The 19,830-nt window shown below is 38.8% G+C and overlaps 1 protein-coding gene across 1 annotated transcript in view; it reads right to left on the reverse strand.

The window, feature by feature from the left end:
• Window positions 1-3,028: 3,028 nt before the first annotated feature.
• ANKH (ANKH inorganic pyrophosphate transport regulator) overlaps window positions 3,029-19,830 on the reverse strand; it is a 100,549-nt gene continuing 83,747 nt past the window's right edge. Inside the window, exons 9-12 of the mRNA XM_082754245.1 lie at window positions 6,677-6,806; window positions 5,704-5,827; window positions 4,970-5,069; window positions 3,029-3,673 (exon numbers count right to left, since the gene is read on the reverse strand). Coding sequence (XP_082610371.1) covers window positions 3,557-3,673; window positions 4,970-5,069; window positions 5,704-5,827; window positions 6,677-6,806 — 471 coding nt within the window. The 3' untranslated portion in view covers window positions 3,029-3,556. The remainder of the gene's footprint in view (window positions 3,674-4,969; window positions 5,070-5,703; window positions 5,828-6,676; window positions 6,807-19,830) is intronic.

A 19,830-nucleotide genomic window follows, 5' to 3' on the forward strand; every position in this document is an offset into this window, starting at 1 on the left:
AGGAACATCAACCCACAACTTATCAGTGTCCCTTTTACTTCCTGCTGTGTGGCATGTTCTCCCACGGTCTAAAATTTAAGATGTGGGATGCAGATCAACTTTGTTCCTCTTTTTATTGTCACTTCGTTTCTATAGTTCAGAAATTCTCAATAAAGTCTGGATAGGCTAAGCTGCCACATGAACTCACTGAGGTGACCACGCTCTGGCTCTCTGAAGCAGGAACTTATCAGGTATCTGTAATTTCATAATCCATCACACAGATAGCAATTTCAGGAGCAGTCCTGCAGAGGAGCCAGCTAAGCCATTTTACAGTAATTGAGGACATCCCTTTGGGCAGGAAGGGGAAAGCACGTTCACAGGGACCCGCCTGGCAGCGACACTCGCATGGGCAAGGCTCCAGCACATTGGGTGGTGGGTTCAGCTGAGCCAGGTGAGGCAGCATGTGCCCTGCATCGGCCCCCCAGAGCTCCCAACCTGCCAGCCAGCTGAACCTACCCCTGGAGAGGTCACCAAAGACCTTGAAGATGTTACCCACAGGGAGCACCAGCTGATGCTGGGGTGCACGGAGCTGCATGTGAACGCGCCTTCAGGCTGAGGCTGCCACCTGCAGCAGAGTGAGCATCGCTCGGGCACTGAGTTCCCACATGGAGCTGCTCGTTGCTGAAACATCAGCCTATTTGGCAAACCCAAAAGAGCAATGTAAAGAAATACACAACACACAGGAAGCAGAAGTAAATGTTATACAAGCATCCTCATGGGGCTGCCTGAATATCTGCCCAAATCCTATCACTCCTGTACTCATTTGTTATTTTGCAAAATACAGGAATATTAAATATTACCCATAAAATTGAAAAATTGACTTTTACTATTCCATTAGTTCAGTACTCTATGACGAAAAATTTATTTTTTGATGTTCAGTTTTCTATCTAAAACAAGTTTCAGTGTTTCACCTAATTTGTTTTCAAATTCTTACTTTTGGGTAAAATAATTACCTTGAAACCAATGGTAATGAAACGGTAATGCTTAGAATTCTTCAAAAATACTGCTGTTTAAATTTCAGTAACCTATCAAAAGAAATATTACACAAATATAGTTTCTTGCTTTATCTCTATACTTCCTGAAAATCTGTGTGTTGTGGATTTGGATACAAATGTGCTAGAGGAATCAAAATGATATGAATAGAGAAGACATTAAATGGCCACCGTGATCTGTAACAGTCTACATACTTGTTATATACACATGACCATTTGAGAGTCTGTATTCATGAATGCTTGTGTATACAGTCTGCATACTGCAAAAGTTCATTTGTCTGAGGGTTTTTTTGTCTTTTTTTTTATTTTATTTTTTTTTTTTTGGTTGGTTGGTTTGTTTAATCTACTGTGAGAAACAATGAGAACAACCTTGTGGTGGCACAGAAGATGTGAGGCTACTAGGTTTAGTCTTGCCTCTTAGTGCCACTGCTAATTAACCACAAACTGATTTTTCAAGTCTGCCATTCAATGTCATCACTTCTAAGTCTTTTCTCACCGCATTTCTGCATGTAAAAAATCGGTACAAATGTTTAAAATAAAGCTCATTGATACAATGCCTTTCATTATAGCCATACCTGGTTACTATCCAACTCTGTAGTGTTTTAGAGACATTTTTAGCTGAACTTGGAAAAATAGGAAATGTATTCTAGCTTAAAATAAATATACATAATATACAATATATATATTTATACACATGTGTATGTATATATACACATATATTGATACAACATTGAAAGTAATGCCTAGTTCTGATCAGTTCTCTGAGTGCTGGGAGTACCTGGCAAATAATCCAGAAACTGAAGTTGTCCACAATTAAATAATCATTCCCACAACTTAGAAAAATATATTTTTACTTAATAAAGTTTAAATTAACTGACTTGCAGATATAGTATGTAGGATAACGGTATCCAAACTCAGGCATGGTTACAGCTGAAAGAACCCAAGCTACTACAAACTGGTAACAGGAATGCTGCCCCGCAGCCAGACACAAACCAGCAGAGGAGTACAAACTGCTCCTGCAGCCACCATTGGTGGCACCCAAACCATCTCTGGTTCAGTGACCTCTTAACACAGGCTTCACTTCCACCTGACACAGATTGACCATCCAACCTCATGCTCTCCTATTTAAGGCCCAATTAAACTGCACAGTGCCTGCCTTGTTTGCAAAGTGCAGTGCTTGCTGGTTTGAGCAGCTTTCTGCTTCCATGACACTGCTGTATTGAGAGCTAACAAGCGATCATGGTCCCTAATTAAGGACTTGGAGGATCATCAGTACATGAGCTTCGCCATACTGATTTTGATCTACTGCATAGGTAAATACATCATAGCAAAACATACATAGAAGTGTGTGTGTATATATATACTTATATATATATACATGTACGTGTGAGCATGTGTACATAACCAAATAAAGACCTTCATGGAACTATGTGTAGTAATGCAATATACCATGGTATCCTGCATAAGTTATCTGTTGTTTGTTTTTAAATATATAGGCACCAGAAATAAGTCTAGAGTAAATAATCCTTTAAAAATTAAAGTTAAATCAGTGGACAAGAACTTTGGTAAAGCTTGTCAATTTTTTATTTTTTTTTTAATTTAAATACAGTCAAATTCTATCATTTGCTATTACCCTCTTCACAAGAGGAAAGTGCATTTTTTTTTCCCTAAAGAGACCTATATAACACGGTGCTTAACTATTCAAGAAGACTCTGAATTATAAATTTACATTTTTCAACAGATTTCTATCTTTCAGACGGAATGAAAGGTAAATAGAGTTCTTGTCCTGTGTGTATTTTATTTATTGTATGCATATATATATAAATATATATATGTATGACTCTGTTTATGTATCTGTGTGTGTATATACACAACCACACACTTTTAACAGGAGAGAGGAGCCTGTTTTTCTCCACTTTCCATGCGGAGACTTACACGTTCCTCCCTGTGTTGTACCCTGTGCAGTATAAGCTCTAGTGACGAGGCCAAACAAAAGATATAGTTCACCATAGTATATTAGTTTATGTAGCAAAGTCATTTTCAAGCAAGTAAAATAAAGCTCTGTATTCCAAACTTCTTTTCCTTAACATTTCTCATGAAGAAAAGGAAGGAAAAAGAAAGGGGAGGGAGTAGGATTATGGCAGTAGCACTGAGCCAGTGGCACTCGTGTGCGTGCACACACGCGCACGCATACACACACAGCAGGGCTTTGGTTGACAAATGCAGATTGTCCAGAGAAGGTGGATGCATAAGTAAGGAAGACTCTACAGCGATGCAATTGTATCTTTTATGTCTGCATGGAGTGAGAAAACAAATTCAATTGAAAAAGAAAAAGCAAAGACCTCTTTTTAGGTCCCTCATCAGTGTGAGCATACTCAGTATGCTAGAGAATTTATCTGAAACCTTTTAAATCAAGGCCTCTTTATTACAAAAATAAAAACAAACAAACAAAAAAGTATGAGAGACAACAAGATGCTGAAGTATCACTCCAATCGTCCCTGTAGAGAACAATTGCATCCCATTTATTATTCATTCTCTTCTCTCATTTCTACGATGTCTGTCATTTCCTCCGTGTGAGGCATGTCGGTCATAGCAGAGTCTTCGCCTTCTGCAGCTGTTTCATTCTCATTCCGCTTCTTTTTCTAGATTGAAACAACCATGCATAAACATACAAATATGTTGTTTGTGAACACAGGCTTACAAACTTTGGGCACCAGGAGAAGCAAGGTAGGAGTAATGTATTTTTTAGAGTATACTCTAAACAGCTAGAACACTTGTGTCATGTTCCTGGTTTGTCGCTAACAAGTTGTCTTAACTTAGAAGGTTTCCATAACCTTTCTGGGCTCAGCTTTCTCCTTTCTAACATGAATGCAATGATGGAGGCACTTCTTATGCTAAGTGACATCCAAGACAGGCTTCAGTGTGACTGGAGGGAAGAAAGCATCTGGAATCTTTTACATCACAGACTTTTTATTATAAAAAAAGAAAAGCAAACAAAATATCAGAGAAGATAAGTTGCTTTAGGGGGAAAGAGAGAGGTGGCTTCTTAATTTTTCAAATGTCAAACTTCAGGAATTTTTCAAGAAGTGAGCATTCTGGCCTTTCTTGCTATTGCTGGATCCACTGCGAGTCCCCACCCCAAAGACTAGTAATATTAGAATATTTTTGGAGAGCAAGAATGGGAGGGCATTCAAGAGTCCTATGATTCATCCAGGATGTCCTGGATTAGTAAAGCTAAGAGGTATTTAGTCCCGCTACAAAACAAATTGAAGCATCTGTTCCTTATTATACATTCTTCAGCAGGCTGACTAGTCTTACAGACAACACTTGTAAAACTGACAAAATAAACCCCACAGGTATTACTGATTCAGCAGAGTTGCGCATATCAGAATTACAAAGTTTCAGAGGTGTCTACACAACACTTGGTTTACAGCTCTCAAATGCTGCCCATTTATTGCCACTTTAGGTGAAAACAAGTTGAGCCGTACAGCTACTAATTGGCTTTGCCACTGTCACATTGGCTGTTGAGATGATGGTGTCAGTTACATACTAATTCCAATAAGGAAATAAATTAGGTTGGCAGAGCAATTACTAGTACTGCCTGCAAAAAATTAAGCACAATGTCCCTTGCCAGAAACACTCTTTGAGCTACCGCTGTAACAAACAATCAGAAGGTCAGTCTGAACAAATATATGGTGTGAAACCACAGGCCAAGAATAGCTTTTTCAAAGTGTTCAGGCTCTTTGGTGCTCAAGAAAAATGTAACAGACTAATCATGACAGAGATCAAGGTCTTCTATTTTCTTATGCACCTTGTGCAGGATGGTCAGTAAAGAAAGTGGGGATGCTGGGGAGTTACATTTCAAAAATGTACTTTTAGTCTGAAATAAAGTCCACCATCAACTGCTTTCACCAGATCCTGCAGAGCCTACTTCTCACCTGTTTCCGATAGACGTAACAGGCTGCTATTGCAACCATGGTGGATTCTCCCACAAAACCTGCTAGAAGGGATCCTACTCCAAGAGTGGCTCCATGAACTCTGTCGGTAGCACAAAAAAAAAAATAAATAAAAAATTAGTCATGATTGTGTGACAACACCTGATTCAAAATTGTATTTCCAGTGGTATATAGAATCAATCTGTTGTTATAAGTATTTCTTTCAAAGACATAATGTACTGGCAAAGAGAGTGACTAGTATTTTAAAGGACTTACTTTGTTTATTAACGTGCTTCACTATTTAGTAAAAGAAACATATCCTGAATCAAATTTTGGAGTAAGAAAAGCTGAACATAGAATTTAAAGTCTGTGTACAGAGTGCACAGACTGCTACAGAAAGGATCCTTTAACATTATAAACAAGATATTCTTCTATTAGATTTCTTAACAGTGCATTTAATAGAATGGAAATAAATTCTCGTAGGACAGATTTTTGCCTCACTGACATTTGTGCATTTTTTCAGAAGGGGCATCGATATCTTGACTGCCTACAGCAAAGTATCACCTGTAAATTTGTAGATGTTTCTTTTCCAGATATTGCCACTGTTTAGGCTTTATATTATACTTAGTATTTGGGGAAAATGTTCTGAGTTGGACAAATTCAGCTACAAAGTGATAGGAAACAGGAACGAAGAGAAGAGCAATTCCATCATCTCTATGGAGAGGAGAGAGATTTACCCCAAGTAAGGCAGAACAATGAGACTAGTGATGAGGACGATGATCCGCAGCACTGAGCTGGGTGCCAGCACAAACGTCTTCTTTAGAGTCATCAGCCAACCAGTTAAGTGTGCTCTGACTGTCACTGTTCATGAACAGAGGAAGGGGAAAAAGGGACACAAGAGTAGCAATCGTCAGTCATCTCATGTGAAAGTTTTTTCGTACAGAGAGTACTGTTCAGAAATACACGTCATGAAACTTGTTTTTGGTAACTCTGCACACTGGGAAACCCTACTAGAAATAAAGAAGATTTCATGCCCAAATTGCTTAAACTTTCTGATTTTTGAAAAAAGCCATTTATAGACAGCAACCCTTCATGGGAGCCATTCCCTTAGAAACAATTTATTAGGCAGTCCATTTTGATCTATGCTACACTACATCAAGTAGCATTTGTTTACAGCAGTTAGAAATTTTTTGAGGGGATACATTTTGAACACTGCTGCCAAGCTCGTCTCTCTCCTGAATAGGGGCATTTACTTTTATTCTGTTTATGCTGTGATGATATCTGGAAGTGTCACTCAGACTGGCAGCTGAAGGGGAGACTGCTGGAGGCAATGCTCTTGTGCAGTTAGTCCTTGATGCCATATTGAAGTTACTCACAGCCTCAGTAGCGGAACCACGGGTGCTTGTATGTGCTATAGCACCGTGCTGTTGATGTGTGTGTTCTTGGTCAACCCCAATAGGCAGAATTCAGGTTTTACTTTGGACAGTCAGAGGTCTGCCTAAGACAGACTGCTCTTACTGCAACCTTTGTAGCCTGACTGCTGATGGAAATAGTCTTGGTCTATACCGACTTTGATGAAAATGGTTCTTATTATGTATGCTGGGTATGCACTTAGCCACTCTTACATGTACAGCCAAGTCAGACCCTATGACCACACCTCAAAGTTGCATTTGCTTGGAGTTTACAGAGTATTTGTTTTCTTGTTTTTACCTGGAACTGGAAAGAAGGAGAAGATGCGCAAAGGAACGACGCATAGCTCTGCAAAAGCGAAGTCTACTCCGATTATGTCAACTAAAATCTTCTCTGACACGTTTGGTGTCCAAAACATCACAAAACAGAGCTAGGAAGGAGAGCCAGAAGAACAAAATTAAGAAAGGTTTACATTTCAGAACAGAAGTACAATAAAAGACAGGATCTTCTCATCTAAAACATTTCTTTACTCTACTGATGAATCATTTTTGGTATTAAATGAAGGAAGAAGATGGATACAAAGTAAAAATAATAAAAAAAATTAAATTTACCTTTCTACTATAGCATGAAAGGATTAAGGTTTTCACCATCACTAAATCAGGCATATTTTATCGTTAACTTTTAATCACCCTCTTCAACTGTTATCCAGGGCTTTTGCCTCTTTGCACAAAGACCAATGAAAGAAAATAAAACTTACATGTTAAGCAACAGTTCTGACTCAACAGGTTATGAAGCAGACACAGTAAAAAATAACACACATATGTAAGCCTAACAGAATATTGGTTTGCTGTGCTTGGATTCTAATGATTCAGATGTTATGGTTCAGTCTGACTGTCACCAATAAGCAATTGGACATAGGGTTTTAAAAGACTCTTCAGAGAGCCACCTGAACCACCACCAATTCCCGACTTCAGCTTAAATCGAGGGTGCTGAACCCTACAAAACTTACAACCAACTTTATTGTTCTCAACAAAAAGTGGAAAACAGATTCTTACTTATCTCAGATCAATCAAAAATAGTAGAAAATAAACAATAGCATACAAAGCTCATAAACAGAATGAATTTGTGTTAAGAAATGTATTCAAAGCAATGTTTTTGCAACAATTTAAACAAGTTTTCAATTATTTAAATTTAGTAAGACTCTAATGTACATACAGTGTATGTATGCTCAGTTTGCGTTCAAAGACACAGACCACATAAGTGTACATAAGAACCATGTTCATTTCAGAAGCATTTCATGCTCTTCGGGTTCCTCCCATATGCATATATACTTTTTTTTTTATGGTGCCTGCAAATAGTTGCACTTGAATGGTCTTACAAAAACAGTAACGAGCTTGATTTTTACAGGACTTGTGCTGGTTGAGATACTCATACTCCTAAACAGATTATCAAATGTTTTTGTAACTAGAGATTTTAACTACTCCGACGTGCAGAGATTTGATCTAAATCCAAGATTAGGAGGTTAAACACAGTGCTGATACTAGTACCATTAGTATGTAATACACATAGCCATGCAGACATGGTGCCCTCAAGGCCAGAAATCCACCAGATCCTGTCATTTGGAGTGTGCTGTTTAGTCTATACACGAAAGAAAACCTCCATAAAAAGCCTGCAAGAAGTAATACAGCTGTAGTACGTGCCATTTAATCTTTGGGTCAATCCTAGGTCCGTGCTTCAGTCCAGGCTGAGGGACCTCTTGGCAGCTGGTGGTTCCAGCTTTGGTTTGAGGCCCTCACCACGGACCAGTACCAACAGCCCTTGCAGGACTTTCTTCTGCAAGAAGGGATGCCAGAGTTCGAGTATAAATCCCTACTCTTTGATATTTAATGCGTTTTGCCAATTAAAAAGCAATTTATTCCTGTTATTTTCCCAGTAAAACAGATGTTAATGAAGCAAGTTGAGTGAAGAGGGCAAAACTCAGACTGATAAATGCTCTATTATTCCTCTGTCACATTATAAGCCAGTGTACCAGGTAAATTATGCACATCAGCACTCTTATTTTTAATCCTATAAACTAATATCATACTATCTAGCTCTTTTCTTACTGTCCAGGTGTTACAACCATACACGTTCAGATGGCTTTTAAAGCTGGTCTTTGAAATCCTACCACCTCCACGACAGCTGGTATTTCACTCCTGTTCTTTGGTCGTATGCCAGAGATTGTCCTCTCTGTTTAGCCTAAAAGTATCCAGGCCACAGAAGTTTCTCAAGGTCTGTCACGGAGCAACCTGTGGGAGGTCTCCCATTCTGCCAGCCAATGCAGTGAACAAAACACTTCATGTTCCTGCCAAAACAGTATTTAGCTTTTCTCCCTATTTCTTAGGGTAAGAAACAATTCTTATTCTCATTTTACTTTATTACTTTGAAGCTATCTTGCAGTGTACTTCCCTTGCCTAGCCAGAGAACAGTATGTGGAAGAAGGTAAGAGTAAAAGGCAAATGAGCTGAGCAAATTTTTTTTCTTCAGTCAGCATTTCTCTCCCCCTGCCAAACTACTGGTATAGGGCACAACTGAAGTGCAGGGGACACTCCAGAGCAGAGAAGGTTGTATGGTTGAGGATCCAATTATTAAAAAGTAACTGTATAGGGCAGAGCAAATTCTTTCACTGCCACAGACATCATTAGGCAGATTGCAGTCATTTACACAAGCTACCATAGAGGGAGTATTTCGTCAGATCTATTTACAAAGTCCAATTAAAAAAGAAAATAAATAAATAAATATGTCCACTCTTCAACTGCAATTTGCTGTTTTCATGAAAACGAAGACCTTTATGCTGCTTGTACTACCCTATGCCACTAGCAACCTACCAAGCAGTGTGGTTACCCCCACTGCAAGACTCCATACATTTATGCTAAATAGCTAAGTTTGTTCACTGCTAGCAAACAGCAAATACAGCAGTCCTTCCTTCTTTGAACAGGTATTTGAAACAGCATGTGTGGTTAGGCCAACAAACAAGTGACCAAAAGCATTACTCTCCATCCTGTTTTCTTTGAAGTTAAAGCTTGTTTCTGGCCTCTGCAGGAACAGACTCAGTCTGCAGCCAACTCAGACAGAAGGAATGCCAGTTTGCCAATCAGGGGTAATGACTTACACCCAGCTGGTATGCAGGCATCCCGCCTCAGCTGTTGCAAACTACAGTCCCACCCCCATCAGCAGAGCCAGTGCTGGTAAATGGCTTCAAAGAGCACTTCTAATACAGCAGTTGGTGGGTAAGGATCATAGTGGTTGCTACCCTCGTGAACAAGCAGTTTCAGAAGGTGAGCTAAGGTAGCAGGAGGGCAGCCTATCTATTTCTCAGCATGCTTCTATTTGTTGTTTTTTTTTTTTGTTTTGTTTTTAATGTTGATGGCTAATTTCACTTTGCTAAGAGATTCCTCTATGTCATCTTATGAGCAGATGATTTCCTCATTACCAACAGGGAACAAAGCTTTAAGAAAATAAATTAATGCTGTGTATTATGGAAAACCTCTGCAATTTTTTTCTAGAACACTTGAAGTCTGGGAAGTTTCTGTATTATATCAAAGACATTCAAAACATAGTGCAAGAAATTAAACCCTGCTTCAGGTAAACAGTAACACTCTATATACAGAGTAGGCAAGGTATTTTGTCTACTCATTTGTCTGCAGACAAGATATGTTAAAGTAGGATGGAGTCATAGTTTTTTTGTGATGCTGGGAGTTGTGATTATGTTGGTAAAGAGTAAATAATTCTCAGAAAGCAAAGTGGAGAAGAGAGCCGTATAATAAATGATGCAAGTAGCCAGTGAAACAGCGTGGTCCATCCAACTGGGGATGGGATCTTCTGGAGGAAGCAGTTACAGCTCCTTGGGGCTCAGATCAGGAAATACTTTAGGGAACAGATTTACAACCTGTATTTCTCCCATCCTTCTCTTAGGTAAGCATTCTGGTTAACTCCTTCCCCCCACCCCCCTTATGCCTCTCTGTGTATGTCTGCAAAGTTAAAAATAGAATAAACAGGCTTGGGTAAGGTTACATTTATAGCTTCATTTAATCTAATCAAGAGGTGAAGATGAAACATTAAGAGCTTTGGCACAGACTAGCAACGTCCATATTTACACCCTGCAGCTTCAGGCTGTGACGGCAGTTGACTACAATGCCTATGTACAGTAATGAATGTCGTACTTAGGAACTTACCAGCTGAACATCTTAATGCTTTGGAAGTAAGGATTTTTCTTGTGGAATTCTAGCAATGGAAATGACTTCATTTATTTATTTTTTCTCTTATGGTATGAGCAAAGGATGATATTAAAGCTTTTTATCATTTAAATGGACCTTCAACTAAGAAGTGACAAGCACTTCAAAAGTATAGGAAAGAGATACAGGCAGAAGCACAGAACACTAGAGAATATGCAGGTCTGAGTACATGTGGTAGCATTTATTATGGTATTATCTCTGTATGAACATTAGTCTGAAAATTTCTGAAAATGTTTTAATCATTTGAACCAATCTGAATGGTTGCGCTATTGGGTAATGTATCTTTAACTGGTCTAGGGCGGTGAAATTTGAAAGACTCGATTAAAAATGTCAACTTAGAGCTGCCTGAGAGTCAGTACAGCTGTTCTAGATGAGATCAAAGTTCCAGCTAGATTAGTGTTGTCCTCTGGGTTAAGTGTTGCTGGGGGTTGCCTGAGGAAAGGGCACAGAGGGTGGGGAAAGAGCAGAATACATGTAGGAGATGTCCTTCCCCCAAAGTATGGTCTGAGCTGCTGGCAGCTACAGCTTTAGGCATTCCTTACTTAGGCAAGGTATTTCCAGAAGTACATTTGACAGCAGTGATGTACCTTTATCCCATGCAGCATTATGTTGTGTATACAAAATACCTAATATTGGTGGTTTTTTTTTTTGTTTTGTTTTTTTTTTTTTTTTTTGTTTGTTTTTTCAATTCAATTGTGCATTTAAAAAAAAAAAAAAAAAGGACAAGCAAACAAAAATCAAGCCCTTTCAGTAATGACTTGGACTCTCTCATTAGGCACCTGTGCTTATTTCCATGTGGAACCTTGCTCTTTTCAGCTTGCAAAATCACTGTCCAGGCATACTGGAAGATGACACATCAAAACTTCTGCTGTCAACAAGCCTGACAGAATGCATGGAATTTTTATTGCAGCAGGGGGAGTACAATGCTGCTAGTGCCCAAACTTACCTTTAACCTCTTCTTAAGCATGCTACATGTATGTGACTTGCATAAATTACTGACAAAAGACTGTTTATGATACTCTGTCAGATGCTGCGTGCACAAGTTCTCTTGTTTTCAAGAGCTACCAGCATTTGGCCTTTTCAGAGGTCTTATGTCTCCTGGAAGCTATTTCCGTTCATTCCTGTTGCTGACAGGGGCTACTAAACCTCAGAGACCCACTGCATAATGCATGATAATATGTTATGTTAATACACACTATTGCCATGTGTGTAGTAATCTGCAGGGTGCTAGATTAATTTGCTTTTAGGCATTTGTGGAGAGCTGTGTGTCTTTTGGGACATTCACTGATAAATATAAGGATAAGAGTATTCTAGTGAGCTATGAACAGTATAGTACTGCTAGGCTTCAGTGCAACCTTTAGTTGGAAAAAACAACGCTTGATGACACAGACATAAGACTCTTTCTCAGAAAGAGGCTATGAAATCTAAAATAAGTATTTTTTCAAAAAATGGATTATATATACACCAGCCTGGAATGAGAAAGGAAACATCTGCTCAGTGTTGTTTTGAAGCAGAAAAATGAATTGTGTTTCATCACGGAAGTATGTTTCGCAGGTTAACTATTCCATCCCCGGTTAAATATGTTATCCCTATCACTTTCTTGAACTTGATATGTTTGCAGAAGTGGGGCTGTCTGAGGAAGGTGTTTAACTGTCCAAATACTGTTCTATGTATATTTTGAAGATTTAAGGAATTTAACCCAAACCTTGTTCATGACCTCTTGTGACCTCTTATGGTACGAGACACCCAGTGAGGGCTGAATAAATGTACTTTACAACTTATTATGCATTTCAGCTTTGAATTGTATCTTTGATTTTTTTTGGACCAATATTAGTTAAATTTATCAATTTTATTAATATGGAAGAATGCCACATGTTTTTTGACTTTTGAAGTGTGCAATAAACAGATCTAAAAGGTACCCAGAGTCTTACATAGTCCGATCTCCTGAACTACTAAACATCTCCATGGCCTCTGCCTTTCTCATACAAACAGAGCTTCTATAATTGTATCTCATTACAGAGCCCGTATCACTCTTAAGGGATGAGCTGTTCTTGTAGATATGTTTGCAGTCAAAAGAATGTCCTGTTCCAACTCGAATCTGTGTGAATAAACTGGAGTTGACTCCTCTGATCAACATTTAATTTGCAAGATTTTGGGGGGTAAAAAAAAAAAACAAAACAATTTTGAGCTTAGTGCTGTTCTTCTGGCCATTATAAATCTATACCTTCACTGACCTTGAAACTTTAGTCCTCTAAATGACTGTGTACCAGGACTTGTTTCAAAAATTAACTCTAGCATCTTAACATTACAGAAAATAGCACTCTTCTTCTGTATGTTTATCATGGACAGTAAAAAAAAAAAATTAACTACTAGTACTGAAGCAATGGCATTAGTTACTGTTAATTAGTTACACCCATCTTCCAAGCTATAGTTGGAATGTGTTTTCATGTTGAATGTAGCTATGCAACAGAATACAATTTCCTAATACCTCCTGAAGCACTCATTCTACTATGCAGTTTCTCAAGTAGTTGAACAACATGAAAAATATTCAATGGGATTCTTATAAAGAAAAAAGAAACCCAACCACTTATCGATTTACAAATAAAGACTTATAAAGGTTTTCATGTTTTACTGTGGTCAAAACATTTATATATTTCATTATAAAGACATTATTCCCTGTTGACAGGAAATCATGAGTGAGTTTAAGATGAAAATAATGAAGTGGGAAAAGCCTCCTGTCTTTACAGGCTTGTTTTTCAAGCATACAGCTACAAGCCATCATCAAATTCTTTGGAAGTTGTGCAGAAATTTCTGTGCATGGTACAAGATCAGAGGCCAATGTCACTGGCTTGCTATGGAAGCTTGTTGCATACCAAACCTGGGCTCCTAACAGAACAGGCCTGCAGAATCCTATCCCATGCGGGCTGCACGTCATGTTAGAAAGCAGTTTTCACCCAGCCCCTGCAGTTTTGAGGGGTTCTCTGATGCCTTTTAGGAAAAAGAAAGTGTGATCAGTCCAAAGGGAGGTGATTAAGCTTCTCTTTTTAAAACAAGCTGTTGGGATACAGCATGGTGATATGCTCACATGTCTTTTAATTCTGAAGTGGACTGGAGGGTTGGTCATTTTCTTCAGTATAATTTTCAAGCCCTGATTGGGTAAAGCTCGAAGGAAGATCTGCCCTGACCTCACAGCTGACCTGCTTTGAGCCAGAGGCTGGGCCGGATGAACTCCTGAGGGCTTTCCAACATGACTAATCCCGTGATCCTATGAAGCGAAAAGCCTCAGATCTGTGTGCAGTAAAAATGTCAGACCACAGACATATCTGAAAGCTGTTTATCAGAATGGTAATGACTTGGATCACAAAGACATTCCCTTATAGCAATTACCCCTCAGGTACCTGCAGGTCAGTATAGTTTTCTGTGAATTTTGTTTTCTGTGAAGGGTGTTGTAAAGCAGAAATCAGCTGTCATAAAATTTGCCAAGCAGCAGGGGGAGCAAAAGAAACCAGACCCTGCCTGCAGGAAAACTGTAACTTCACATCTAACCCTGGAAATAATTGATTTCTGCAGATTTAAGTCTACCCCTGCCTCCCCCAACTTTTCTTATAATTCAGAGCGATGAAGCACATCGTTCTTCAGAAATAAAGCTAGGTCCAGCAGCTGCACAATACACTGATCCTCTGACAGCATTAAGATGATGGCACATGCACTTCCCCACCAACTGCTGCTGAAAATACTTGGGTAGTATTTTTCAGGCAGGGTTGGGTCACTGCAGCATTTAGGATAGTCATTGTATCGGCCTGTTGAATCCTGCTGTAGTTTTTACAGAGTGCAGAATGATTTACCAGGCATAGCGACGCTTTAAGAAAGCTTGAACAAACCAAAGCTGGCAGATTCCTAGACTCTCTGAATACTTTTGACACAACTTAGCCATTTTCTTCTGTCCGAAATTTTCTGCAGCACTTGCTGCTTCCTATCATGGTTACAATGCTTGAGCAGAAACATGCTGCAGGGACAATTTTTGACCCTTCCTTTTCTGCTTGCTCCAGCCATTCATGCAGAATAGACTCTTTGTGTGAAACCTGAACAATGATGAAGAAGACATCAGTCTCCACTTCACTGAACCAAACAGAAATCCTTTGTTCCAGAACAAAAGCTCAGTGCGGTACCATGGATGGGACAAGGCCCTTGGCTTGCTTGTGAGGATTTTATAAAGTCAGCTTCTGGTGGTCCAACATCTTCCTGAGTAGGCAGGAATGCTTCTGTTCATGTTGTCTGAAATGATCTTTACTGAAGCAGGAACTAAACCTGACTGAAAAGGTAAAAACCTTCTTGAGTGACTGTCAGCCAATATGTCATTTCCAAATTGTTATATTTGTGCCAGCAGCCTGAAGATAAAAAAAAAATCTGGGAGTTCAAAGATCAAAATTAAAAGCAGTGAAAACAAACTCATTCACTGGATGGATGGCATTATTCTGAAAGCTGTCCTTGGCATGCATATAATGGTTGATAGTAAAGTAAAAAGAATGTGGATTTTGTCTTAAAATTTGTCTTTTTTTTTTTTTTTTTTTTTTTTAGTGTAAAGATCCTAGATAGGATATGTGATGTTTTCTCAATATAATGAGGCTGTAATTAAGCCATTGATGAAATAAGGCAGGGGAGTGTGGGGGAAATCTGTTCCTTTTTTTTTTTATTGCCTTTTTTTGTATACTCATTAGAGATAATGATGATGAACCCAGTCACCCAGAGAATTTCAGATACTGGCACTGTCAGCAGCTGGGGTTGTGTCCTCCGAGAGGGACCTGGTTCTTACTGTGACATTTCTTCCTGTGGATTTTACTGCCTCAGTTCTATTAGCCCATGACTCGTAGTAAAGCCCGGTTGCAACCGTTGATAAAAAAGCAATGCAGAGACTTAAGATGAAGGCCACCAATAAAAGATAGGAAAAAAATGAATGAACCTTGAACAAAGTGGCCTCTACAATGGCTTAAACTTTTGGCTGCTTTTCATCACACTGGAAGTTGCAGGTACATACAGTGGCAGCAAAATGTGATTCTGACGTACATTTCCCTTCATTCATCTTTAAACTTGGGATCAAAAACTAACTGGAAAGTTGAGTAACACTGCACAGTACTTTGATTCTACAGAAAATGTAATGTTCCTTCAAGCCACTCACTAACCATGACTAAGTCCTGGTTTGTTATAAGAAGGTACTCCTGAAAGCAAGCAATAAAACATGGGAACAACTATCCAGAATGGAGAAAAACACTGCAGTGGCTCTTTAGCAGTATGTAGTGGCAATTAATTATTCTCCCAAGCAGAGAAGAAGATATCTGGGGAAAATCTGTTAAGGAGAGTTGTAAGCATGACCTTGGACAGCGGAAGATGAACCACTACTTTAATCTGGACAAACCAGACAATGTACTATGAAGTGCAATTACTGTACATTTTGTGCAAGAGGAATAGGGATAAGAAATATTAAACTATGATTTGATAGTGTGATGCATTGAAAAAAAATAATTATTTTTCAAGCTATCTACAGTCAGCTTCTACAGAGTAATTTGTGCTGTGTAATGTTATAATTTGGGTCAAGCATAGCGGACACTGATAATCTCACAGATTTTACTGCCTGCATGAAAGAAATCAACGTAAGTGACTCCTGTCTTCCGTGGTGCAGCCAACCTGTTTCTTCTAGTAAGACAGAAACTACAGAGTAGTCAAACCCTAATAATAGGAGAGACTAATATGGTTTGTAAATGAGTGTCTCATTCCGTTCCATTTTTTCAGGAAGAATGTAGAGAATCTAAAAGGCCAAGGAAGTTTAACTACTGTATTTTCTTTTCAGACTCTGGTGCTACTCCCTCAATCATGACTCATAAACTCATGAAAAAATGAGGCTTTGTCAACTTCGGTCAAGTTGGAAGTACCTGTTCAGCTGCTGGGCTCTCTTGCACCTTCACTGCAGAAAGACTACATCCTTGTCTTTCTCTTTAGCATTAAATATCTTCATATCTTCCTTCCCTCCACCTTTCTCAATTCCTCACTTGGCCCTAGTGGGCCATCTTCTGAATGTCTCACATCAGTCAGCTACACAAGAGTGGAGATGGGCTAGTGGGAAGGTTTCAACACTGCATACAGGTTAGGAGTAAAGCACTAAAAAGGAGGAATGCCTAAAATAAGGACCTCAGCAACCACGGCTTTGTTCTGAAAATGCTTTCTTCATCTTGTGAACTGAAAAAACAGCATTAGGAGCCTGGAATATATGTAACTAATAAAATGATAGAAGTTGCAATGACTGGGCAGTTTTCTCTGGTAGTAACCCTCTGCCAAACAGAGGAAAACTGTGGCATGAGCCTCAGAGAAATAGAAACAGTAGCCCTTGTATTCCTTTACAGCACCTGAATCATTTGAAACCATGCCAGTGAGGCATCAGATATTTGCCTGAACGACTTTTGTGTGAGAAGGATGAAGGAATAATGGAATAAGAGCCCTGACAGTCTCTTGCATTGGTCAGAATTTGCAAATCACTTTGCTCTACTCCAGATTGATCTTTACCAAACTTAATCAATTGTGTATATGGAAACTTCCTCACTCTGCTAAAATGCACAAAGGTGAGGGCATAAATTCCAGCATTTCTGTTTCTTTTTGGTACCTGACAGTCTAATAGTGATTTCACAAAAATGGTGGTAACTGACCTTATCTTCTTTAGGAAAGGGAAAAAACAAAATAAAACAAAACACATTTTTGGTGAAAGTATGTTCCATATACACTGCTTGTAGCAAATACTATTTTAAAATACTTCTTTGCACACCCTCTGGCTACAGTGATGATGCCTGAGGCAGCTAAAAATTAAAGCTAATCTCCTGCGAGGTCCTGAATGCAATTTACTGTCTCTCAGCCTTGAAATAAGACCTTTCAGGTATTTGGTCTTCAAAGATGAAAAGAAAGCAAAGTTCACAATGCTTTTGTGGGTATCGTGACTCATTAAATGCATTCACAGTGGCTAAATGTCAGTCTTTGTGTGATTCCAGACATCAAGCACCAAGAGATGCACACTGCAGGGAACTGCAGCGCAGTTGTACTGAACTATGGACACTCCTCTTCTGCCTCCACGAGGTTTCATGAGTGAAACTTTTACATGTTCCTTGGTGTTTCTCGATATACAACCTTAAGTCATGTTACCAGTAACACAAGCTAAGGATGCCTAGTAAGACATCAGTCAGTCTCACTGCAGAGACACAAATGGCTTTAACTCCTGTCCTTTACCAACAAGTGCTTTATGTTTCACAGTTTAATAGGAAAACGTAGCTGGAAACATCAAATACACTAGTTTCTTACATATACAAGAGCTCTACTCTGTATACTTCATAATGTGGAAAATAAAAGGTAAAAGCAGAAGCCTATATGAAATGGTGTATTTATTAAACTACAGATTGAAAATTTGAGAAAACTGAAAACCAGGTAGTTCTTGGTGCACCTCACAGGAAAAGATCAGCTGCAGGACTGATGCCTGGGAATCCAACTGGATATTAAACATCTATTAATAAAAAAAATCTGGTATATGCAAATAATCAGAGTGGGACCTGGTCAATAAAACAATACTACTGCAGTGATATACTGAATTGGTATGAGTTGATATGAGCCCACTGAGTTCACCCACGTGGGCTCCAATTTTATCAGTGCCTACGTTTTAGTGGCTGGTGAAGCCTTGCTGATCAAGGACAGTGGAGTCAGCAGATGGCATCTACTTGGCACTCCACAGTTCCTAGATGGGCAAAACCAAATCCAAAGAAGAGGACAAAAAGTTGGGCATCTGGAGTTTCCTTTTAGACAAGGCTTCTCAGCTTGAATGAAACATGGCTGCTTCTCTTCCACAGCAATTGGTTCCAAATCTTTCGGAATTAAGAGAGAAGCAGAAAGCAGCAACTACTGAGTCCTGTATTCTGTACTTTAATTCTTTTATGTAGGGATTTTTTTGTTGTTACACTACCTGCCTTATTCTTGATTAGGGTTTTCTTCTTGTCTCCTAGGTGCTTGTTGCTTAATTATGATAACCAAGAAGATGATGACTGGAGATTAGTCAAATGATAGGACAGTCCACAATAAACTGTCATCAAATGGCACAGAGAATTTCTTTCTCCCCTCTTCAGAGCTGAAACTACATTATCCCATCACAGGGACCTAGCAAAAGAAATCCTGTGGAGCCCCTTCTGCCGTTTTAAGGGGTCTTTCTACTGGATCTTGCAGTTAAAGACCCTGCGGTCCCCAGAGGTCTGTCCCATTTCTCTGTTCATGGGCAGGGTGGAAATAAGAGATGCACAGGCAAACATGTTAAATGTTGCATTTTAAAACCTCTGATGGCTATGTCATAATATCATAATATTTATACTTATAATTGCATATAACTACAATTCTACATATAATTATATTGTATAATTGTATATAACATATAATTATATACAAGAAATACATATTTATAATTATATGCACTGTATGTTACATTACATAAAAAGTGAAGAGAAGTACCAGCTGATGGCAGTTTATGCTGCTATGCTACCAGTTATGAGCACTAGAGAGCGGACACAATGCTTGCTGCTCTTCCTAAGGGGCTCCTAACTTCCAGCAAATGAAAGAAACAGACAGTTGCCAATAGTAGCTCCTTAAATTATAGATGCTGATCAGCAAGAGCCCTTAGAGATCATTAAGCATTTTTCCCTATCAAAAGACTAATCTCAGATACGAATCTAAATGTTACGTTTTTTACAAAATTAATGAAATATTTTATTCTAGAATACAAAAAAGGTGGCCTAGTATATGATGTAGAATGTAATACTGAAAGTATTACATTTTAAAGCTATTATTAGACTCCTCAAGTATGAACAAACCTGGCTGTTCAAACAAAAGGTGACATCCTGACATATATTGATACACACATCTTCAGCTCTCAGGCCCAAGCATATGAGCCAATAACCCAACCAGCCGTTTGCTCCTAAGTATACTAAATTTAAACTTCCATCACAATTTAAATCTAATGCAGGTTACCTATCATTTGAATTTGGTTGTCATGACTCAATTGCTACATATCAATTTGTACAGCTTAAGTGCCTGAGCCTTCATGAAACTTCATGGCAATTTTTTCCAAAATAAAAAATGGATTTAAGAGTTTTGTTAGTTTGTGAC

Source organism: Aythya marila (genome assembly GCF_965140915.1).
Source record: "Aythya marila genome assembly, chromosome: 2".
In the NCBI taxonomy this organism is placed as follows: domain Eukaryota; kingdom Metazoa; phylum Chordata; class Aves; order Anseriformes; family Anatidae; genus Aythya; species Aythya marila.